General features: G+C 38.4%; 2 protein-coding genes across 3 annotated transcripts in view; both read left to right on the top strand.

Moving 5' to 3' along the window:
• Nucleotides 1–795: 795 nt before the first annotated feature.
• SPIN3 (spindlin family member 3) lies at nucleotides 796–6,138 on the top strand. The gene is made up of 2 exons (XM_074324300.1): nucleotides 796–3,922; nucleotides 4,464–6,138. The coding sequence occupies exon 1, from the start codon at nucleotides 1,524–1,526 to the stop codon at nucleotides 2,298–2,300; it is 777 nt and encodes a 258-aa protein (XP_074180401.1). The 5' UTR covers nucleotides 796–1,523; the 3' UTR covers nucleotides 2,301–3,922; nucleotides 4,464–6,138.
• The window catches only part of LOC109438890 (BTB/POZ domain-containing protein KCTD12), a 118,300-nt gene continuing 94,591 nt past the window's right edge, over nucleotides 1,617–25,325 (top strand). The window contains exon 1 of one of the 2 annotated variants that reach the window (XM_074324297.1): nucleotides 1,617–1,748. The gene's annotated coding sequence lies outside the window, so the exon portion shown is untranslated. The remainder of the gene's footprint in view (nucleotides 1,749–25,325) is intronic. The other variant, XM_074324298.1, reaches the window with a different exon arrangement.

Raw genomic sequence — 25,325 nt, 5'->3', positions numbered from 1 at the left:
TTATAAATCTCAGTGTTGATATACTAAATTCCTATTATAATTACAGTAATTGTTTTGATTACAGGTTTATGACTACATTATTCTGTTCAAGGGAACAGATTTAATAATTCGTGTGCAAGCCTCATTTATAAGCTTTTGTTTAAAAACCTAAACATCTGAAGATTGGAGGGAATGGTCAAATTATGAGTATGTCCTTACACTGATTTTAATGAAGGTACTACAAAACATGTTTCAAACAATATCTAATAAACTGGGCAAATGTTTATTCTATATGAAAAAGGGCACACATGAAAATACATATGGAAAATTATCCCAGCTTTGTAAGAGCTAGTTAAAAAGGCAATAAAAAATGTTAATATTTTGCTATGAGCTGTGGGAAATATTAGGTGGGCTTACACTTGATTATTTTTTTCATGTCAATTTTCTTAATTTTACACCATGCCCACGTTGTGCAATGAAGAAAAAGAAAAAATATATCCTCAATAAGTAAAGTCCAGAAACGACCAATCAGTAAAAATTACCTCGAGATTGGGTTAAGATGGCAGACTGAGCACTTGAGCATTACTCTCATCCTAACTCAAATCCCCTTAAATGACAGGAAAAGCAGGCTTCTGTATATAAAGAATAACTCCAGAAGGGCAGGGAGAAAAGGAAAGGAAGAATTCCTGGAAGATAGAAGGCAGATGGGGCAGGGGCGCTGAGCTGGGGGTGGGGAGCCTGGGGGCCCTGAACTGGAGAAGGCGACACTACGTAGTTAGAGTTGGGGGTTGTGAGCCAGGCTGCTCCTGATTTTGGAAAGGGGCGGGGCGGGGAGCCTAAGAGCACCTCCCAGGTTCAGGGCAGAGGTCGATGTGAGAGTTGGGGGAGAGGGGCGCACGGTGTCTGGCAGGAAGGGGAGGCCTCTCTCCTGGCAGGAAGCTGCTCTACGCAAAGAGGGAGGAGACTGCTGCGGCTGTACCGGCTGGTACGAGCCAAAGTGGCAGAGGGGCCTTCGTCGCGGGCAGGGAGGCAGAGGGTCCGCGAGCACAGTGCTGGAGACACAGCCGCTATCCTGTTCGCCTGCCCCGCTGCCATCCTAGGCTCCTCGCCCACGGATTCTCCCCTCTCACGTCTCGCAAGCTCCAGGCTCAGCGCCTGCGGACCGTCTTCTCCGCGCCCCCCTCCCAAGATGTCCGATTTGGGCGCATGAAGCCCGCAATACCCGGACTTGGGGAGTCTGTGCCACCTGGCATGGACAGTGTTGGACTCCGGGCGGGATGAATAGGGGGATGCCCCCTATTACTTTGACCCTAACCGCAACTCCCTCGCTCTTGCGTAGCTGGAACGAACTGGGAGGAAGGTTTCTGCAGGCACGCGCCAGGATGCCTTGATTGCCAGCTTTCTCGTGTAGCTTTCAGGAATAACTTAGGCGTGGGTGCACTGAGTGCACTAATTAGGAGACAAAGCTCACCGTGTCATGCATTGAATTTATTTTTTCTTAATTTCCTTTCTTGGCCTGCTTTGCTACTGTGCTCCTCCCAGGCATGAAGATCCCATTTGGAAATGCGACTGCAGGGCAGCGGTCCAGAACAGGCGCAAGACATGCCAGTGTGCCTATTACCATGATAAAGAGAAAGGCTGCACACAAGAAGCATAGGAGTCAACCCACCTCCCAACCTTGGAGGAATATTGTGGGCTGCAGAATTCGGCACGGATGGAAAGACGGAGATGAACCTCTAACAGAGTGGAAGGGAACCATCCTGGATCAGGTACCTGTAAATCCCTCTCTGTATCTTATCAAATATGATGGATTTGACTGTGTTTATGGATTGGAACTGCACAGAGATGAAAGAGTGTCATCACTTGAAGTCTTTCCTAAAAGAGTTGCATCCTCTAGAATCAGTGATACACACTTAACAGAAATTATGATTGGCAAAGCAGTGGAACATATTTTTGAGACAGGGGAAGGTTCCAAAAATGAATGGAGGGGGATGGTCTTATCTCAGGCACCTGTCATGAAAACATGGTTTTACATTACCTATGAAAAAGATCCTGTATTATATATGTACCAGCTCTTAGATGATTATAAAGACAGTGACCTATGCATCCTTCCTGATTCCAATGACTCTCCTCCTGCAGAGAGGGAGCCAGGAGAAGTCGTAGACAACCTAGTAGGCAAACAGGTGGAATATGCCAAAGATGATGGCTCCAAGAGAGCTGGCATGGTCATTCATCAGGTAGAAGCAAAACCCTCTGTGTACTTCATAAAATTTAATGACAATTTCCATATCTATGTCTATGATTTGGTAAAAACATCTTAGAGGTCACCTTGAAATTTGCCGAATATGTGAGACTATTTGTAAAATCTATTCACACACAAAGTCTTGATTGCTTTTTCCAATTTGTAAGAACCATCTTCTCCCTTTCTGCACACTTGCCTGGTCAAAAAAAAAAAAGGAACTTCTACCCTGTCATTTTGCAAGAAACCTTTTGCCATTCTCTCCAACCTTTTTACTGGTTCCTTCCCACAGGAGAATGATTGATTTATCTAATTAGTGAGAAGGGTAAAATCTGACATCCATTGGCCCATACTTTTATCTTGGGTGGTGTTGATAGGTTAAACGTAGCTGAGCACCTGTTGCCTCATTCTTTTGGGCACTTGGACTCTCTGTACTCATTGAACTGGGAATCTTCCTGAGATATTCAGTATGACTGGCTGGGTAAGTGTCTTTGCGACTTCAACTGTTCCCCACAGATGGCTTCAAAGGTCTAATTTGGGGAAGAGTGGGAAGCCCATTTTGGTCTCCTGTCCAAGTTGCATTTTCAATTCTAACTGTACTGAAAGTAAGACTAACATTTTTCTCCCTTTCTGATTCTTATACCTATATTGCTCAACTTGTTTCAAAATCAAGAGGGTAATTACTTTTCATTGTCCTACATAAGCATAGGCTGAGAATCTTATGAAATCGATAAGAGGGCAAGCATTTGGGAACCAAACTCCAAGTGGAGAAATCAAGGTTGGTCATCAATGGCATTAGGGTCTCTGTTGTCTTCAGTATCTCTGGCTAGTACCTGAAAATATGGAGTGGGTTTTTTAAAATTATGTTTTCAGTTACAGTTAACATTCAGTATTATTTTATATTAATTTCAAGTGTACAGCATAGTGGTTATACATTTGCATAATTTATGCAGTGATCCCACGGATTAGTCTAGTACCCACCTGACATACATAGCTGTTGCAACATTATTGACTATGTTCTTTATGCTGTACTTTACATCCCCAGGAGTGGGTTTTAACAGACACAGGCTGTGCAGGCTGACTTTAGCATAAGTGGGCTTTGCCAGCCCAATCGAGCATTAAGCCAGGCTCTAGCTAGAGTTCTCAGTCACAGGGTAAAACCTGGGTTTAGCAAGGGTTGTCAGGCCTTTCCATGACCTCAAAATGAAAGGGCAAAAATCTGGAATCAGGCTGAGGTACAAGTTCTTTTTCTATACCAAGAGAGACTCAGAAATTTTAGTGAGATTTTAGATTTGGGTGTGTTTTTTGGGGGGACTTCCGAGTCCCAACAGATTAGGTGGGCAAGGCACTTGCTAGAATAAAGGCTGAAAGTAGGCTTTGCTTCCTTGTAGGAACTGGTGGGCCCATCTACTATGGTACCATAGCAGAACCATGGAACACATAGAGTAGAATCAGTGCTAGATGATCAATAGGCTTAATGTTTTAAGTGCTTTCTGCTGGCATTAACAGATGGAAATCTACTAGATGTTTGTTAATGTTTTGTTTTTCAGTTTTATCTTATTTGTTGGCTGGTCCTAAGATACTCATATGTGCAGATAAGAGTGAGCCCTATTGCAGCAGAAAAATAAGTAATGGAATGGATATTATACTGTGAGGGCAGAGCCCCAGAAAGTAGTTTCCAGGCTCTTAGCCTCACATAGACAGGTGCTGGCTCAGGTAGTAAATGGCCATCAACTGTGATTGGATGGCCATCAGCTGTGGCTAGTTGGCCGTCAGCTGTAACCAGTGAGCCATTGGCCACTAATATAACTGCTGTGGCTACGCTAGAAAAGAGAAAAGAATGGGGCTAGCAAGAAGATGGCGGCTGGGCTGGCAAGTGTGGATGGCGGTTTGCGGACAGTGTGGATCCAGCCTCCAGTGAGAGTATAGTGCCGCCAGAGAGAATATAGTGGTATGACTCCCCTACCTATGGCTCCGTGGGTGTTCCTTTTTGGCCTAACCATATCCTGCGTTCTTGTATGGGGAGCGGGAGCTGAGACCCCGCAGGCCGCCCTGCACGACAAATGGCGCTGTGAGCAGGGTCTCCCCCATGACATATACCTTCCATTATTGAAGGCATTCGTGAAGGTTAACCAAAGCCTAAGAAAGAATGGTTGAAAAACAAGGTTTTGGAGAGAAGCACCTGGCAAAACCCAATGGTTTCTCATTGGGTTGCTGTAGAGGCTCCATTAGCAGTAACAGACAGGCTTTGGAGTTCTGCAAATTTGGGGCTGGGACTTATGGCAGTACAATCAAACACTTGGGAAAGATTTCCCAAATTAGTTTAAGTTCACAGGTCATGGATTCCAGACTGCTTGCACAGACAGACTGGCATCCTGTTGAGGATGAAACCAAGAAATCATTCTTTTCTCCCATGTTTTCTCTGTCTACTTTTCTTCCTTTTGATACCACTAAGTCTCTGCTCAGATATTTGACTAACAACAGCAATGTAGGTTTGTATTACCCTAATTACTAAGTCCTAGGGACATAAATTTGCTTGGGATATATGTTCTAGTGGCTGGGAATTAGTGTGCTTTCCAATTTTTTGGATATGAGAATAATACTATAATAATCTTTTGTCCTATTAATACTGTGGACTCTTAAAAATGTATAACACGCAGTTGTGGCGTTAGATTAATTCAGCTCCTAAAGTCTGGGGAGAACTACACCCAGTCAAGAGGAACACAGCCCAGGCTGCAGCTGCTGAAGGAACTCCATATCTGTCCAGACATCTTCGTGAGATTTGTATGGCTAAAATGAGAAAACAAGAAATTAGGAAAGACAAAATGTTGGACTTTAATTCCTTTGGAGTTTAAAATAGAAATTTAACTTGCAGCATTCATTTCTCCCTTGGAGTTTAATAGTTGGTGTGGGTTTCATATAGTTCAATTTGAGGAATTTCCATTATGTTGTTGATATTGTAATTTTTTGAGTATTTTAACGTGCTATCTTTGGGGATCATTGTGTAATCTTTGTAAGTTGTGTCATATAGTGTGTCTGGACACAGTTGTAAATTGGGGATAAAATAGTGAGTGAATTTTCAGCCTGGGGTATAACGTAGCCTTGGAATTAATTTAATTTCTGTTCTATTCTAACTTATTTCAGAGCCTTCTAGGGTCAAAAACAGAACTGTTCACCAGTCTTCCATAGGTGAAAGCAGGACATTCCTAAGATACTACTGGTCTCCCATGAAGGGGACATCCAAGTCCTCTTTGTTAACCATGGTTTGGGGTGTTGACCACTATAGCTTAAAAGAACAAAAATTGCCAAGGGTATGATGGGATCTATCTTCTGCCTCTCTCCATGTTCCTGACTGAAGAAAAAAAAAATAAAGGATTTCACCTCTCAAAAATATTTGGAAGGAAACCTCTTCCCATCTCCACTTGCCACTCATTCAGTCTTCCATATGGGAAGAGGAATAAATAACTTGGTAAAATTGAGAAAGGGTTATTATGGATAAGCAGCCTAGCCCCCCCCCTTGACTCTCGAGCTCATTCCTCACAGCAAAATATGGGAAAGACTTCAGTCCTTCACTATATGGCTGGGTAAACGTCCACTTTAGACTTGTGATAGAAGTACATTTCAAGCTCAGGTCTAAACCACGTTATCCAGTCCAGATCTATCAGCAATAAAGCTGGTATCTGTTTTTATTCTTTTTAAAATTTTAATATGTAAATTGTTTTTGGAAAAAAACACATACCTCTGGTAAAAATAAAACAGTACTAGAGGGTATACAGTAAAACGTAGGTCTCATTTCCTCCTTCCCACCCTGACCTCAGTCCCTTTGTCCCACTTTCCAAAAGTAACCACTGGTACCAGTTACTATGTATTCTTGCAGAGATAATCCATGTATTTACAAGCATAATTTGTATGTGTGTTTATCAGGGTTTTATATATATATATATATATATATATATATATATATATATATATATATATATATATAGTTGCATACTATACATGCTGTTCTGAGTTTTGCTTTTTCACTTAACAATATATTAAAGCTGATATTTAATCCTACTTTGATTCCTGTATATATTTTCAGTTGTTTTAGAATCTGGAAAGGAAGGAGGTGTGACTAATTCAAACCTTCAAACCTGAACATAGTTTAATGAAAACTTACATGTCCTTGCAAATCCACTTATTCTGCCAGGCAAATTTTTCTGACGAGTAGAATGTGAAATGTATGTGAATGTGATCAATTTTGTAGAAGGAACTCTTTGAAAGAGGCAAGTATATTTTTAATGAGGTAAGTTAAAGTGAGATCAACTATAAATTGAAGCTGTGGGAAAAATTAAGGTAATATAATCAGTAACCCCAAAATGAAATCATCAGGTTTTTTTTTTTATTCTAACTTCCACTCATATCTACTGTCATATGTAAATTTATGATGATAGTTTTCATTTGCCTTTTCTAACAGAATGTTTTCCTGCATGTAACAGTGTGGGGACAGAGCCCCAGAAAGCAGTTTCCAGGCTCTCGGCCTCACATAGAAAGGTGCTGGCTGAGGTAGTAAATGGCCATCAAGTGTGATTGGATAGCTATCAGCTGTGGCTAGTTGGCCGTCAGATGTAACCTGTGAGCCATTGGCCACTAATATAACTGCTGTGGCTACGCTAACAGGAAAATGGGGGCTAGCAAGAAGATGGTGGCTGAGCTAACAAGAGCGGATTGCCAAGAGGCGGATGCTGCCAGAGAGAATATAGTGATATGACTCCCCTACTTATGGCTCCATGGGTGTTCCTTTTTGGCCTCACCATATCCTGCGTTCTCTTGTGGGGAGCGGGAGCAGAGACCCCGCCAGACGCCCTGCATGACACATGGTGTAGTCGGCAGGATACCCTGCATGACAAATAGCGCAGCGAGCAGGATATGGTGCCGGCCAAAGCTCTCCAAAAGGCGGTGGAGCAGTTTGTGTGTATGAACACTCAGTCTCTGGAAAACCAGGAGGAGCAGCTGCCGGAGAGCTGGACCCCCATGGAGGGGTGGGAGGACGTGGACGGTTCTCCCACCAGCACAGGAAAAGCCATACAGCTGCTGGAGAGATGGAGCCCTGTGGAGAGGTGGAAAGATGTGGACGGTTCCCCAACCAGCACAGGCCGGAGAAAGCAAAGGTCATTGCGGCCCTGTGGGCTGGGAAGTTCCTGCTCAGGCAGCTGGGATGCGGGACTTGTCCCAGGAGGAAAGGCTTGCTGAGTCCTCCATGGGAAATGAGGGTGAGGTCAAGGTTGTCCCTCACTCCCAGGACAGCCCTGGTGAATGACTATGGACTATGGGGAATTGCCTTCCATCCCTAATTTAATGGACAGCTTGACTGTTTGTTTGGGAACATACCACCATGTAGTGGAACTGGGGGATATTTGCTTTTGTGTCTTGACTGGCCACCATTGAGAATATGTAAGCACCTTGATTGTGAGTTGCTGTTGTTCCAGCAGGGTACCCTGAGCGGCCCAGAGAGAGTGGCAGTGCCCTTAGAGCCCTGGCTGAGTCCAGGAAGTCTGGCTGTGCCCTGAGATGCCCTGGCTGTGCCCAGGAAGTCGGGCTGTTCCCAGAGAGAGTGGCAGTGCCCTGAGAAACCCTGGCTGTGTCCGGGAAGACTAGTGGTACCCTAAGAAGCCCAGTAAGTCTGGCTGTGCCCAGAAGTACTGGTGGTGCCCTGAGAAACCCTGGCTGTGTCCGGGAAGACTAGTGGTACCCTAAGAAGCCCAGGAAGTCTGGCTGTGCCCAGAAGTACTGGTGGTGCCCTGAGAAACCCTGGCTGTGCCCAGAGAGCCTAGCTGTGCCCAGGATATTGCATTCACCTCAGGCTCCTCGCACAGGGCCCCTCGTGGAAGACGCTTATTGCGTAGATTGTGAGGCGAGAGCCTGTAAGGGTGGAGTGTGGGGACAGAGCCCCAGAAAGCAGTTTCCAGGCTCTCGGCCTCACATAGAAAGGTGCTGGCTGAAGTAGTAAATGGCCATCAAGTGTGATTGGATAGCTATCAGCTGTGGCTAGTTGGCCGTCAGCTGTAACCAGTGAGCCATTGGCCACTAATATAACTGCTGTGGCTACGCTAGCAGGAAAATGGGGGCTAGCAAGAAGATGGTGGCTGAGCTAAGAAGAGCGGATTGCAGAGAGATGGATGCTGCCAGAGAGAGTATAGTGATATGACTCCCCTACTTATGGCTCCGTGGGTGTTCCTTTTTGGCCTCACCATATCCTGTGTTCTCTTGTGGGGAGCAGGAGCAGAGACCCCACCGGCCGCCCCGCATGACAAACAGGAAACAAGTTTAAATAAGTTTTAAGCAGTTTTAGACAAGTTTAAGCAGTTACCAAGCATCATTGATTCATGTAACTAAAACAATCCAGAGGTTAGATGGGCTTCCAGCACAGTTTGATTGAGGCTCAGGCTCACTGTGTGATTCTTTAGAATTTTCCCTCCTCTGTATATCAATTTCTTTTTTTTTTTTTTTTTTTTTTTTAAATTAAATTTATTGGGGTGACAATTGTTAGTAAAATTACATAGATTTCAGGTGTACAATTCTGTATTACATCATCTATAAATCCCATTGTGTGTTCACCACCCAGAGTCAGTTCTCCTTCCATCACCATATATTCGATCCCCCTTACCCTCATCTCCCACCCCCCACCCCCCGCCCCCGTTACCCTCTGGCAACCACTAACACAAATGAGAAACAGAAACTCATAGACACAGACAATAGTTTAGTGTATATCAATTTCATTCTTAGTTTTCCTTTCCTCCTGGTAGCAAAATTGGACCAGGAGTTCCAGGCTACCACAGTTCCAGTCTAAACAAAGACAAATAATATATGTCCTGTGATGTGTTCTGAACTGGCTTAGGTCATATATCTGGACCTATCACTGAAGTCTCTTGGATGAAATGCACTGGTTGGCTTAGCCAGGGCATGTGTTCCATCCCTGAACCCTAGGATATATCTCCCTAGAAGCAAATGGATTATTGGTAAAAATCAACGGCATGAGGAGTGAAGGCCATGAACCAATCACAAATGTCTAGTATAGCTTCTTCCTTTGGGTAACAAGCATCCATGGACACCTTTCTTCCCACATATCCACTTTCAAAAATGACTATACCTACTTGTATTGAATTTATGTCTTCAAAGGGGAAAACCCTAAAGTCCTATCCAGTTACTGTATTTAACATTAAGATCTCTAGTTGACATGCAGCTATCTTCAGATCCATCATCCTAGCAGTCTCATCGCCTGTAGTTAAATTATAAACTACCCTTCACCCCAACATATCCAATATATAATTGTGCAGAAATAACCAGGAGAAGACTACCATTTTAAAAAGGGAGGAAGTAGAAAACATACAATAGTTTCTGGTTCAAAGAATATATTATAAGCTCTTAAACAAGGACTCAGCCCTGGCTGTAGAGTGAGTCCTCTAGTCAGCCAGCCTCTTTTTGTTCTCTAGAAGGATTTCCCTTGGAGATATACCTTGGGCGAATACACTATATGGGGGATGAAGAGCTTTACCAGGTACCTCATCTTATGCCATTTCTTGTGCCTGGGAGTTGTTCTGGAGTTAAACAATCAGTGTTTATTGTTGGCTAGAATTGTACATTCTTTAATATAGTACCATGTTTCCCTGAAAATAAGACCTAACTGGAAAATAAGCCCTAGCATGATTTTTTAGGATGATATCCCTTGAACATAAGCCTTAATGCATCTTTTGGAGCAAAAGTTAATATAAGACCCGGTCTTATTTTGGGAGAAACACGGTAGTTATCAAATATTAGAATCACCTGGAGGACTTGTTAAACTACATATTGCTGAGGCCCATCAGTGGAGATTCTGATTCAGTAGATCTAGGGTGGGATCCGAGGACTTATATTTCTAACAAGTTCTCACAGGAGACTGATACTACTGGTCCTGGGACCCCACATTGAGAGTCACTGACTTGAAGGTGGAAATTGTGTGAGGCCAGAGTAATTGTTTCCTTAACTTACTTGATAATAAATTTATATATGCTAAAATATAAATTCATGAGCATCATTTTAGATTTAATGAATCAAAATATCTTGGCAGGCGAATGGACCTGAAAAACCTCTACCAGACATCCCATGTGACTCTTATCATCATCAATACTGATTGGAAAACACTGGTCTAGGAAATTAAGCCATTTTTGACAATATGGATGGATCTTGAAAGTGTTATACTAAGTGAAATAAGTCAGGTGGAAAAGGACAAAAAGTATGTTTTCACTCATGTGGAATAAAAAGCAAACTAACAAAAAATAAGAAAGCAACCTAAAACTCATAGCTACTGACAACAGAAAGGTGGTTACCAGAGGTTAAGGGGTAAGGGAGGGTGAATTGGATAAAAAGGATAAACTATATGGTAAAAGAAGGAAACTAGACTTTGAGTGGTGAGCATGCAATGGAGTATACAGGTATCAAATTATAATGTACACCTGAAAATTATATAATGTTATTAACCAATGTTACTTCTAAATTTAATTTAAAAATACATGTGAAGAAATAATGTTACTCAAGTTCACATAAGGAGCACAAGTACTGTGTTTGGCAGAATAATTCCTCCCTTACGTATCTATGTCCTAATCCCCAAACCCTGTGATTATGGTACCTTAGATGGTAAAGGGGACTTTGCAGATGTGATTAAGTTAACTCTCTTGAAATGGGGAGACTGTCCTGGATTATCTAGATAGGCCCAGTGTAATCACAAGGCAGGAAGATCAGTCAGAAAAGGAGATTTGATGATCGAAGCAGAGAGACAGAGACGGAGAGAGAGAAAGAGAGAGAGAGAGGGAGGGAGGGAGGGAGGGGGAGAGAGAGAGAGAGAGAGAGAGAGAGAGAGAGAGAGAGAGAGAGAGAGAGAGAGAGAGAGAGGAGCAAGGTTGGGACAGTTGAAGTTGTTACATTGCTGGCTTTGAAGATAGAGGCCTCAAGCCAAGGAATGCAGGTGGCTTCTAAAATCCAGAAAAGGCAAGGAACTAGATTATCCCCTAGAGCCATCAGAAAAAATGTAGCCCTGTTGATTTACTTTAGACTTCTAACCTTAGAACTACGAGAGAATGTGTGTGTGTGTGTGTGTGTGTGTGTGTGTGTGTGTTTCTCATTAAACTTTGTTTTAATGGGTCTCAAAATTCTGTGACAGATTTTTGGTCAAGTTGTTTCCATTAAAAAGTACTTATTTTAAAAGCTAATAACTTAAAAACTGCCCCCCCCACACACACACAAAATAGTCCACAAAACATTATCCTTTTCTTCTAAAGGTTTTATGATGCATTGTAATTATTGACCAGTCTTTTACTATTCAACTTAAATGGCCAATTGAGACAAACAGTTCTGAGACCATTCTTCCACAGCTGATTAAGACTGGGGTGACAGGTATTGGGGATAATACTCATTTAGCCTTCTGAACTTTCTGGGCAGACTTGGTGACCTTGCCAGCTCCAGCTGCCTTCTTGTCTACTGCTTTGATGACACCCACAGCAACTGTCTGCCTCATCTCATGAACAGCAAAATGGCCCAGAGGAGGGTAGTCAGAGAAGCTCTCAACACACATGGGCTTAACAGGAACCATGTCAACAATGGCAGCATCACCAAAGTTAAAAAACTTCAGGCATCTTCCAGTTTATTCCCTAAATGATGATCAATCTTCTTCAGCTCAGCAAATTTATAAGCAATGTGAGCTGTGGTACAGTCAAGCACAGGTGCATGTCTGGCATTGATTTGGCCTGGATGGCTCAGGATAATCACGTCAGCTGTGAAGCCAGCTGCTTCCATTGGTGGGTAATTTTTGCTGTTACCAGCCACATTGCCATGATGAACATCTTTGACACATTCTTGACATTGAAGCCTACATTGTCCCCAGGAAGAGCTTCAGTCAAAGCTTCATGGTGCATTTCAACAGATGTTACTTCAGTTGTAACATTGACTGAAGCAAAAGTAACCACCACTCCGGGTTTGAGAACACCAGCCTCCACTCGGCCCACAGGCACAGTACCAATACAATTTTGCAGACATCTGGAGGGGCAGACACAAACATTTGTCAGTTGGATGAGTTGGTGGCAGGATGTAATCCAGAGCTTCAGGAAGAGTGGTTCCACTGGCACTGCCATCTTTATGGGTGACTTTCCATCCTTGAACCAAGACATGTTAGCACTTGGCTCCAGCATATTATCACCATTCCAACCAGAAATTGGCACAAATGCTACTGTGTCAGGGTTGTAGCCAATTTCCTTAATGTAGGTGCTGATTTCCTTAATGGTTTCCTCATATATCTTCTGGCTGTAAGGCGGCTCAGTGCAATCCATTTTGTTAACGCCAACAATTAGTTGTGAGTAACAAAAAGGGCATGCTCATCAGTCTGCCCATTCTTGGAGATACCTTCAAATTCACCAACACCAGCAGCAACAATCAGGATGGCACAGTCAGCCTGAGATAGGCCTCTAGTCATTTTTTTAATAAAGTCTCTGTGTCCCAGGGCATCAATGATGGTCACATAATTTCTATAGGGAGATATAAATGGTGATACTATGCTCATGTTCAGCTTTCAGTTTATCCAAAATCCAGGCATAATTGAAGGAGCTCTTTCCCATCTCAGCAGCCTCCTTCTCAATTTTTTTTTTTTTTATGGTTCTTTTGTCGATCCCACCACATTTGTAGATCTGATGACCAGTAGTGGTAGACCTGCCAGACACGTGTCCAATGACAACAATGTTGATGTGTGTCTTTTTCCTTTCCCGTTTTGAATTATATTTAGCCATAGTTTTCACTACACCTGTGTTCTGGCAGCAAACACATTGTGAAAAAGGTGTGCGTGTGTGTGTGTGTGTGTGTGTGGTGTGTGTGTGTTTAGGAAGTAATGTTAAAGAACATGAAAAAAATGTAGCCTACAAAGGAACTCCCATTAGGCAATTAATGGATCACTCAGCTAAAATTCTACAGTCCAGGAAAGGGTAGAATCACATAATGAAAATGTTGAAAGACAAAATTGCCAGGCAAGGATATTTTATCCATCAGATATGAGGAGAAATAAAGACTTTCCCAGACAATCAAAAGATGAGGGAGTTTACCATGACTGTACTTGCTTTGCACGAAATGCAGAAAGGAGTTTTCTTAGCTGAAATGAAAAGACACAAATCAGCAACATGATAACATGAAGGTATACAACACATTAGTCAAAGTGAAAAATACAGACTTACAAAACTAACTCCATACTAGGATGGTGTGTTAAAAATTCAACTATAGTATAATCATAAAAAACAAGAGTACTGAAAATAATTATGGTTACTATAAATTGTTAACAAACACACAACACAAAGTAGGAAATTGTAATATCAATAATGTAAAGGGAAGACTAAAAGGGTGGGTGGAGTTTTTATAAGTAATTGAAGATAAGTTGCTATCACACTAAAATGGACTATTTTATCTACAAGATGTTTTACATATGCCCCAATGAATTTTTTAAAGCAGTTAATAAGATGGAATTATTAAGCCCTTACATATGAATGCTAAATCTAAATGTAAATGGATTGAATTCAATCAAAAGGTACAGAGTAGATAGATGTTAAAAAAACAAGACCTCACTACATGCTGCCTACAAATGACTCACCCCAATAGTAAAGACACACATAAAGTCAAAGTGAAGAGATGAAAAAAGGTATTCCATGCAAGTGAAAACCAACAAAAAGTGGGGATAGCTATTTTTATATCAGACAAAATAGACTTTAAGCCAAAATGGTGAGACAAATAAGATCATTATATAATAATCATAATTATATATAAGATCATTATATAATTATAATATAAGATCATTATATAACAAATTTTATATTATATTAATAATATAAACATTAATAATTATATATAAGATCATTATATAACAAATATAATAAAAGGAGCAAGAAGATAAAACAATTATTAATATATACACCAAACATTTGGAGTACCTAAATATCTCAAGCAAATTGTACCGGTTATTAATGGAGAAATATATAACAATATAATAATAGTAGAGGACTTCAATACCCCACTTTCAACACTAGATACATTATCCAGTCACAATATCAACAAACGAACATTAGAATTCGACCATAATTTAGCTCAAATGGACTTAAGACATATGGAAAATGTTTCATCCAACTGCAGCAGAATCCACATTCTCAAGTGCACATGGAACATTTTCCAGGGTAGATCATATGATAGGACAAAAAACGAGTCTTAGCAAATTTAAGGAGACTGAGATTATACTATCTTTTCTGAACACAATGATATGAAACAAAAATCAACAAGGGGAAAGCTGGAAAATCTACAAATATGCAGAAACTAAACACTTTTGAACAACCAACAGGTCAAAGAAGAAATCAAAAAGAAAATAAAAATTACCTTAAAACAAATAAAAATGGAAACACAACATACTAAAACCTATGGGATGCTGCAAAAGTAGTTCTGAGAGCAAAGGTTATAGCAATAAATGCATTAAGAAATTAGATCTCAAATAAACAACATCATTTTACACCTTAATGAAGTAGAAAAATAGAAACAAATTAAGCCCAAAGTTAGCAGAAGGGAAGACATACTACAGATCAAAATAAATGAACTAGAAACCAAAAAAAATAGTAAAAAAAATCAAGGAAACTAAGAGCTGGTTTTAGGGGAAAAAATGGCACATCTTTATCAAGACTAAGAAAAAACTAAGACAAAAAGAGAGGATCAAATATACAAAATCAGAAATGAAAGAGAAGTTACAATTGACACTAAAGAAATACATATGATCATAAGAGACTACTGTGAACAATTATATGCCAATAAATTAGATAACTTAGGAGAAATGGATGATTTCATAGAATCATATGACCTACAAAGACTGAACCAAGAAGAAATAGAAAGTCTGAACAGATCAATAATGACTTAAGGCATTTGAATCAGTAATTAAAAATCTCTCAACACAGAAAACCCCAGGACCAGATGGCTTCACTGGCGAATTCTACCAAACTTTTAAAGAACTAACATCTGTCCTCTCAAACTTTTCCAAAAAAACTGAAAAGGAGGAAACAATTTCACACTCAATCTGAGGACAACATTACTCTGATATCAAAGCCAGATAAAAAAATTACAAGAAAAAATCTATAGACCAATATCCCTGGTGAACATACAGGCAAAAATTATCAGCAAAATATTAGCAAACTGAATTTAGGAACTCATTAAAAGGATTATGAACCATGACCAAGTGGGATTTATCCCTGGGATGCAAGGATGGCTCAGCATATGCAAATAAATAAATGTGATACACCACACCAAGAGACAAATGATAAAATTCATATGATGGTCTAAATAGATGCACAAAAAGCATTTGAGAAAATATAACATCCCTTCATGTTAAAGACTTTAACAAATCAGATATAGAAGGAACATATCTCAAAATAACAAAGGCCATATACAATAAACCCACAGCTTACATTATATTCAATGGAAAAAAACTGAAATCTTTCTAATATGTGGAGGAACAATACCAGGATGCCCACTCTCGCCACTCTTGTTCAACATAGTAATGGAACTTCCGCCAGAGCAATCAGGCAAGACAAAGAAATAAATGCAATTCAAGCCAGAAAGGAAGAAGTGAAATTGGTTTCATTTGTGGATGATATAATCTTATAAATTAAAAGTACCAAAGACTAAAAAAAAAAAAAAACTGTTAGAACTAAGAAACGAACTCAGTAAAGTTGAAGGATATCAAATCAATACACAGAAATCAGTTCTATTTCTATACATTAACAAAATATCTCAACAAGAATTAAAGAAAACTATGCTATTCACAATAGCATCTAAAACAATAACATACCTAGGAAGTGAAAGATTTGTATGAGAAAAACTAAAAGGCATTGTTGAAAGAAATTCAAGAACAGAAGACAAATAGAAGGACATACGCTAATTATGGATTAGAGGAGTTAATATTGTTAAAATATCCGTGCTCCCGGAAGCCATCTACAGATTCAACACAATCCCTATAAAAATTCCAATGGAACTTTGTACAGAAATAGAAAAACAATCCTAAAATTTTTATGGAATCAAAAAGGGCCCCAAATAGGAAAAGCAAACATGAAAATGAAGAAAACTGGAGGCACACACTATCTGATTTCAAACTATTTTACAATGCTATAGTAATTAAAATACTGGAATGAAAATAGCCCAATTGAACAGAATAGAGAGCCCATATTTTAAAACCTGCATATACAGTCAACGAATATTTTATAAGGGAGCCAAGCCCATGGGGAAAGGATAGTCTGTTAAGCAAATGGTGCAGGGAAAACTGGATAACCACATGCAGAACAATGAAATTAGACCCCTATCACACACCAGTCACAAAAATTAACTTGAAATGGATCAAATATTTAACACAAGACCCAATACAGTAAAACTCCTAGAAGAAAACATAAGGAAGTAGCACCTTGATATTGGTCTTGGCAATGATTTTTTTGGTTATGACAACAAAAGCACAAGAAACAAAAGAAAAAAATCAAGCGGCAAAACATCAAACTTAAAAGCATCTGCACTCTAAAAGTAACAAAATGAAAAGACAACCCATGGAATTGGAGAAAATACCTGCAAAAAAATGTATTGGATAAAGGGTTAATATCCAAAACTTATAAAGTTCTCATGCAACCCAGTAACAAAAATGTGATTAGTTACAGTCAAGATAGTGGAGTAGGTAAACATTGTGCCTACGTTCTCTCACAACCACATACATTAAAATTAAAACTAAACTACAAAAAAACCATCATTGAAAATCGCCTGAAATCTTGCTGAACCAAAGCCCTACAACTAAGGACATACAGAAGAAACCACCTCGAGACTGATAGGAGGGGCAGAGACATGGAACAGGCTGGTCCCACATCCACTGTCACAATTAAAAATTGGGAGGGGTACCCCCTGGAGAAGTGAGGGGTCCCAGCCCCTGCCCAGCCCAGGTTCCAGTGCTGGGGAGAGAAGTCCTCATAATTTCTGGTTGTGAAAACCAGTGGAGATTGTGGCTGAGTGAGACGAGGGTGATTGTAGTCCCAGGTACTACTCTTAAAGGAACTGTGCAGGAATTACTCACCGACTCCATCACTGGCTCTGAACTCCAGTGCTGGGGCAGCAGCTGGAGTGGCGACAGGGACATAAGGGGAAGAATGGAGTTGTCTGGCTTTAGGATGAGGACTGGAAGAGCAGCTTTCTCCAAGACAGAGAGCTGGTGGAAGCCATTGTTTCTTTATTGAGCCCTCCCCCTTCCCAGCATGCAGATACAGGTAGTTGCCTTATCTGAGTCTCCATCAAGCTGGTTCATACTGTTTGTTTACCACGCCCTGCTGATTCTGAGATCCCACCCCAACCAACTTTTGGGCACACCCAAGCCATTTCCTGTGGCTTTTTTGTACGAACCATTTGCCTTGGCTTATGAGCAGAATTTCCTAGGGTCTCTCAAAGGTTCACGGAACCCAAACAAGCAGCATCTGGCTTTAGCATGTCCCATGCCTCTGGCTGAGCAACCCTTAGCCTGGCACTAGTGGCAGTTGGCCTTGGTTCACATTTGGCCTCTTGATGCAGTTCCAAGCACAGCACAGGATTGCCTTGTGGTTCCTCTCAGGTGACCCTGGGTGAGGCATTGGCTATGGCTGAACTTGACCTGCAGCGGGTTCCCTCCCAGGTGACCCTAGAGCTGGTGCACCAAGTGGCCAGCTTCAAAAGAAGCTGGAGCATCAGCCAGCTGCCTTCAAGGACAACAGACCCAGCAGGTGGATTGGGCAGGCACCAGAGTCCTGCTGAGGCAAATCCTGCTCTGTAGGGCCAGCCCCTGCATGACAACTCCTGCACTGTAGTCACAAAAAGTCTTCACAACCAATGAGCCTGAGGATACCTTCCATAGGCTTGCAAATAGCATCCAAAGCTCAACTATAAAGGGAGAGTATACACAACCCACACAAGGGACACACATGCCGTGCACTGCTCACATGACCAAGAAGACTGTGCCACTGAGCCCCACAGCACACCTACTACATAACACCACTCTACTAAGACAGGAAGACATAGTAGCCCTAACTAATGCACAGAAACAAACACAGGGAGACAGCCAAAGTGAGGAGACAGAAAAACATGTTGCAAATAAAAGAACAAAACAGAGCTCCAGAAAAAAGAACTAAACAAAATGGAGACAAGGAATACACCAGGCGCAGATTTCCAAATACTGGTTATAAACATGCTCAGTGATCTCAGGGAGAACTTCAACAAAGAGATAGGAAACATAAAAATCAAGATAGAAAACACACAAAAAGAACCAGTCAGAAATAAAGAATACAATAAAGGAAATGAAGAATACATTGCAGGGAATCAACAGTAGATTAGATGAAGCAGAGGATCAAGTCAGTGATTTAAAAAATAATGTATCAGAAAATATCCAATCAAAATAGCCAAAAGAAAAAAGAATTTTTAAAAATGAGAGTTTAAGGGGTCTCTGGGACAACATCAAGCATACTAACATCCAAAAAAAAATGAAGAGAGTTTAAGGGGCCTCTGGGACAATATCAAGCATACCAACATTCACATTATAGGGGTATCAGAAGGAGAAGAGAGAGAGCAAGAAATTGAAGACCTACTTGAAGAAATAATGATGGGAACGTTCCCTAACCCAGTGAAGGAAATGCATATATACTCTCTGGGAGTGCAGAGAGTCCCAAACAAGATGAATCCAAACAGCCCCACACCAAGACACATCATAATTAAAATGGCAAAGTTTAAAGAAAAAAAAGGGACTACTAAAAGCAGCAAGACAAAACAACTAGTTACTTACAAGGGAGTTCTCATAATTCTATCAAATGATTACTCAACAAAAACTTTGCAGGCCGGAAGTGAATGGCATGAAATATTCAAAGTGATGAAAAACAAGGGTCTACAACTGATACTACTCTACACAGTGAGGTTATCATTTTAAATTTAAGGAGAGATGAAGAGCTTCTCTGACAAGAAAAAGCTAAAGGAATTCATTACCACCAAACCAGTATTACAAGAAATGTTAAAAGGACTCCTTTAAGCAGATGAAAGAAGAAAACAAACAAATGAAGATCAAAAATACCAATAACAAAATGTCAATGACTATGTACCTATCAATAATCACTTTAAAGGTAAATGGATTAAATGTTCCAATCTAAAGACATAGGGTAGCTGAATGGATAAGAAAAAAAAGACCCATACACATGCTGCTTACAAGAGTCTCATCTCAGATTGAAAGACACACATAGACTAAAAGTAAAGGGATGGAAAAAATATTTCACGCAAGTGGAAACGAGAAGAAAGCTGGGGTTTCAATACTTAGATTAGAGAAAACAGACTTTAAAACAAAAACAATAATAAGGGATAAAGAAGGATATTACATAATAATAAAGGGATCAATATATGGCGTCTGGCAATTAAGTTTGTGAACTTGTTGCAACGCTGTTGCTAACCTTTTTTGGTGTCAGAGAAGTTATTCATTATATATTTGTACCAGCTGGATGAACAGTTAACCAAGTTTACTATTTGGAAATGCTGAAAAGGCTGCATGAAAAAGGTAGATGACCTGAACTTTTCACCAGCAGTTTATGGCTCTTGCATCACAACAATGCACCAGCTCACACAGCACTGTCTGTGAGGGAGTTTTTAGCTAGTAAACAAATACCTGTATTGGAACACCTTCCCTATTCACCTGATCTGGCCCCCAATGACTTCTTTCTTTACCTGAAGATAAAGGAAATATTGAAAGGAAAACATTTTGATGTCATTCAGGACATCAAGGGTAATACGATGACAGCTCTGATGGCCATTCCAGAAAAAGAGTTCCAAAATTGCTTTGAAGGGTGGACTTGGTGCTGGCATTGGTGCATAGCTTCCCAAGGGGAGTACTTTGAAGGTGACCATAGTGATATTCAGCAATGAGGTATGTACCACTTTTTCTGAGTTCACAAACATAATTGTCAGACCTCATTTATAGAGAACTCCAAAAATTCCACCAAAAAACCCTATTAGAATTGATAAATGAATTTATTGAAGTAGCAGGATACAAAATTATTATTCAGAAATCAGTTGTATTTTATACACCAATGACGAACTATCAGAAAGAGAAATTAAGAAAAAAATCCCATTTACAATTGCATCAAAAAATAATACTTAAAAATAAATTTAACCACGGAAGTAAAAGATCTATACTCTAGAAAATTATAAGACATTAAAGAGAGAAATGAAAGAATACACAAATAAATTGAAACATGTACCATGCTCATGGATAGGAAGAATTAATATAGTTAAAATGTTTATACTACCCACAGCAATCTACAGATTCAATGCAATCTCTATGAAAATACCAATGGCATATTTTCACAGAACTAAAACAAATAATACTAAAATTTATGTGGAACCATAAAAAAACTGATATAGCCACGGCAATCCTGAGAAAGAAGAACAAAGCTGGAGGTATCACGCTACCTGATGTTAAATTATACTGCAAGGCCATAGTAATAAAAACAGCATGGTATTGGCATAAAAACAGACACATAAATCAATAGAAGAGAATAGAGAGACCAGAAATAAATCCATGCCTTTATGGTAATTTAATTTATGATTAAGGAAGCAAGAATTTACATTGGGGTAAGACAGTGTATTCAATAAATGATGCTGGGAAAACTGGACAGTTACATACAAAAAATGAAACTGGACCACCTTCTTACACCATATACAAGAATAAACTCAAAATGGATTAAAGACTTAAATGTAGGACCTGAAACCATAAAATTCCTAGAAGAAAATATAGGAAGTTAACTCTCAGACATTACCCTTAGTAATATTTTTACTGATATATCTCCTCAAGCAAGGGAAATAAAAGAAAGAATAAACAAATGGGACTACATGAAACAGCAAAGGAAAGCATCAACGAAATGAAAAGACTTCTTACTGAATGGGAGAAGATATTTGCTAATGATACATCTGGTAAGGGGTTAATATTCAAATTTTATTAAAAAACAAAACAAAACAAAAAAAACCTCATACAACTCAACACACAAAAAACCCTAAACAACCCAATTAAAAAATGGGCAGAGGTCCTGAACAGACATTTCTCCAAAGAGGATATACCAATGACTAATGGACTTTTGAAAAGATGCTCAAGATCACTAATCATCAGAGAAATGTAAATGGAAACCACAATGAGAGACCGCCTCACTCTTTCCATGGCAATATAAAGTATAGTATGGAAAATATAGTCATTAATGTAAAAACTATGTATGGTGTCAGATGGGTACTAGATTTATCGGGGGGATAACTTCATAAATTACATATAAATGCCTAATCACTGCGCTGTACACCTGAAACTAATGTAAAGTAATATTGAATGTCAACTATAACTAAAAAATATTTATATGGGGGTGCCAAAAGAAATGTATACACATGACTTGTATTCATTTTTTGTTATTGGTATATACTGAGTATTACAATTTTAATAGTTTTTTCCTTTCTTAAAATGTGTATACATTTTTTTGGCACCCCTATATATGTAGTCACTGGCTGTAAAGTACAGCATAGGGAGTACAGTTAATGTTATTGTAATAGCTTTGTATGGTATCAGATGGTAGTAGACTTGCTGGGGTTATCACTTTGTGAGTTGTGTAAATGTCTGATCATAATGTTATTTTGCACACCTGAAATCAATAAAAAAAACTACATTCTACATTCTTTTCTTTTTGGAAAAAAACAATTTTTTCCTGTTTTATATAATTGTCCTTATCAAAAACATATTCTACTTTCTTTGCATACTTTTCAGGCAATGTTTCTTTTTACCCTTATTTCTAGTAGTTTAATTACATATATTGGTTATAATTTTTAGCCGTTAGTAACTTTTCTTTTGCAGAAAAAACTACAAAGTAAATAACTGAATTCTATGTCACATACCACAATTCTATACAAGGTAACTAGGAAATTTTATGAATATACTATCTCAATTTTTTAGAGACATGTCTCTTTGTAGTGTAAATTTTCAGCTTTATTGAGATATAATTGGTATATGATATTGTATACGTTTAAGGTGTATATGTGTTGATTTGATACACTTGCATTTGCAAAATTATCATATATATTATATATAATTATATATAGTGTATATTATATAATATATATATATTTTTTATTGAAATATTTTTGACATATAACATTGTGTAAATTTAACTTGTTTATTTGATACATTCATATATTATAATATTTCCCAATGTAGAGATAATTAACACCTCTATCATATAATATAATTATCAGGGGTTTTTCAGTGGTTGCAATAATTAAGTTCCAGTCTTTTATTTAGCAAGTTTAATGATTATAATACAATATTGTTGTCTATATTCTCCATACTGTTATTTAGATTTCTAGGACTTATTTACACTCATTGGAAGTTTGTGCCCTTGAACAAAATCTGTCCTGTCGCCCATCCCTTATTCCCTGTAAAGCACCATTTTACTTTGTTTTTATAAATTTGGCTTTTTAGATTCCATATATAAGTGATATCAGAGTATTCGTCATTCTATTTGACTTATCTCACTTACCATAGTGTCCTCAAGATCCATCTATGTTGCCAATAGCAGAATGTCCTTCATTCCCATGGCTGAGTAATATTCCGTTGTATAAATGTATACCACATCTTCTTCATCTGTTCATTCATTAATGGCCACTTTGCTTGTTTCCATATCTTGGCTGTTGTAATGCTGCAATAAACATGGGAGTGCATATGTCTTCAATACCCTGTTTTCATTTCCTTTGGCTATATACCCAGGAGTGAAATTGCTGGATCATATGATAGATCTATTTTTAAATTTTTAAGGACTCACCATATTGTTTTTCGTAATTCCTGAAACAATTTACATTCCCACTAATTGTGCACAAGTGTTCCCTTTTCTCCACATCCTCAGCAATACTTGTTACCTCTTGTCTTTTTTATCATAGTCATTCTAACAGGTATGAAGTAACATTTCATTGTGAAAATGATTTGCATTACGTTAATGATTAGTAATGTTGAGCAAATTTTCATGTACCCATTGGCCATTTGAATATTTTCTTTGGTAAAATGTTTATTTAGTTCCCTTAAGATTTTTTTGTCACATAGTTTCCCATTTTTTGTTTGTTTTGTATTGAGTTGTATGAGCTCTTTGTATATTTTAGATAATAATCTCTTATCATATGTATGATTTGCAAATATTTTCTCCCTTTCCATAGGTTGCCTTTCATTTTATTGATTATTTCCTTTGCTGTTCAGAAGCTTTTCTGTTTTATGTAGTCCTATTTGTTTATTTTTCTTTTGTTGCAATATCCAAAATATCATTGTTAAAACAGATGTCAGGGATATTACCCTTATGTTTTCTTCTAGGAATTTTATGGTTTCAGGTCTTACATTCAAGGCTTCAATCTACTTTGAGTTGATTTTTGTGTAAGCTTTATGATATCCGCCCAGTTTCGTTCTATTGCATGTGGCCCTCCAGTTTTCACAATACAATTTATCAAATTAACTATCCTTTCCTGAGGGGATATTTTTGGCTCTGATGTTGTAAATTAATTGGCCATATATGCATGGGTTTATTTTTGGGTTGTCTGTTCTGTTCACTTGATCTATATGTTTCTTTTTATGCCAATACCATAGTGTTTTGATTGCTATACCTTTGAAATATAGTTTGAAACCAGAAGTGTGATGTCTCTAGTTTTGTTCTTTCTCAAGACTGCTTTGGCTATTTAGGGTCTTTTGTAGCTCCATACAAATTTTAGGATTTTTTTTCTATTTCTGTGAAAAATGTCATTGATATTTTGACAGGAGTTGAATTGAATCTCTAAATCACTTTGTCTAGTGTGGACATTTTAATATTATAAAGTCATACAATCCATGAGCACAGAATATCTTTCCATTTACTTGTGTCTTCTTAAATTTCTTTCATTAATGTGTTATACTTTTCAGTGTACAGATGTTTCACCTCCTGGGTAAAATTTATTCCTAAGGATTTTATTTTTTTGATGATATTGTAAGTGGAATTGTTTTCTTACTTTCTCTTCTGATATATTATCAGTGTATAGAAACAACTGATTTTTATACATTAATTTGTATCATGCAACATTTCTGAATTTGATTAATTAGATTTAACATTTTGGGGGTTCAGTATTTAGGGTTTTATATACATTATATGTCATCTGTAAATAGAGACAACTTTATTTCTTTCAGATTTGAGTGCCTTTTTTTTTCCTTGAGTAATTCCTCTGGCTAGGATTCCAGTACAATTTTGAATAAAAGTGGCATGAGTGGGCATCTTTGTCTTGTTCCTGACCTTAGATAAAAAGCTTTCAGTATGGAATATGAGTATGATGTTACTGTTGGTGTGTCATATATGGCCTTTATTATGTTGAAGTATATTTCCTCTATATCCCAGTTTGTTGAGTTTTTATTATGAAAGAAGTTGAAATTTGTCAACTTCTTTTTATAAATCTATTGAGATGATTATGTTATTTTTGTCCTTTATTTTGTTAATGTTGTATATCATGTTTATTGATTTGTGACTGTTGCACCAACATGCATTCTAGGGATATACACACTTGATAATAGTGTATGATCTTTCTAATGTGCTGTTGAATTTGTTTTGCTAGAATTTTCTTGAGAGTTTTTGCATCTATATTTATTAGTGTTATTGGTCTGTAGTTTTCCTTGTCTGGTTTTGGTATCAGAGTAATGTTGGCTTCATAAAATGAGTTTATGTGTTAAAACTATTAAATGAATTCAATAAAGTTGCAGGATACAAAATCAATATACAGAAATCTGTTGTGTTTATGTACACTAATAACAATCAGAAAGAGAAATTAAGAAAACAAACCAATTTACAATTGCATCAAAAATAATAAAATACAGAGAAATAAATTTAACCCAGGGGGTGAAAGACCTGTATATTGAAAACTACAAAACATTAATGATAGAAATTTAAGAAGACTCAAATAAATGGAAAGATATTCTGTGCTCATGAATTGGAAGAATGAATATTATTAAAATGCCCAAACTACC

Source organism: Rhinolophus sinicus, chromosome X (genome assembly GCF_036562045.2).
Source record: "Rhinolophus sinicus isolate RSC01 chromosome X, ASM3656204v1, whole genome shotgun sequence".
Classification (NCBI taxonomy): domain Eukaryota; kingdom Metazoa; phylum Chordata; class Mammalia; order Chiroptera; family Rhinolophidae; genus Rhinolophus; species Rhinolophus sinicus.
Note: the sequence above shows the minus strand (reverse complement) of the source record. Positions and strands in the feature narration are given on the sequence as shown.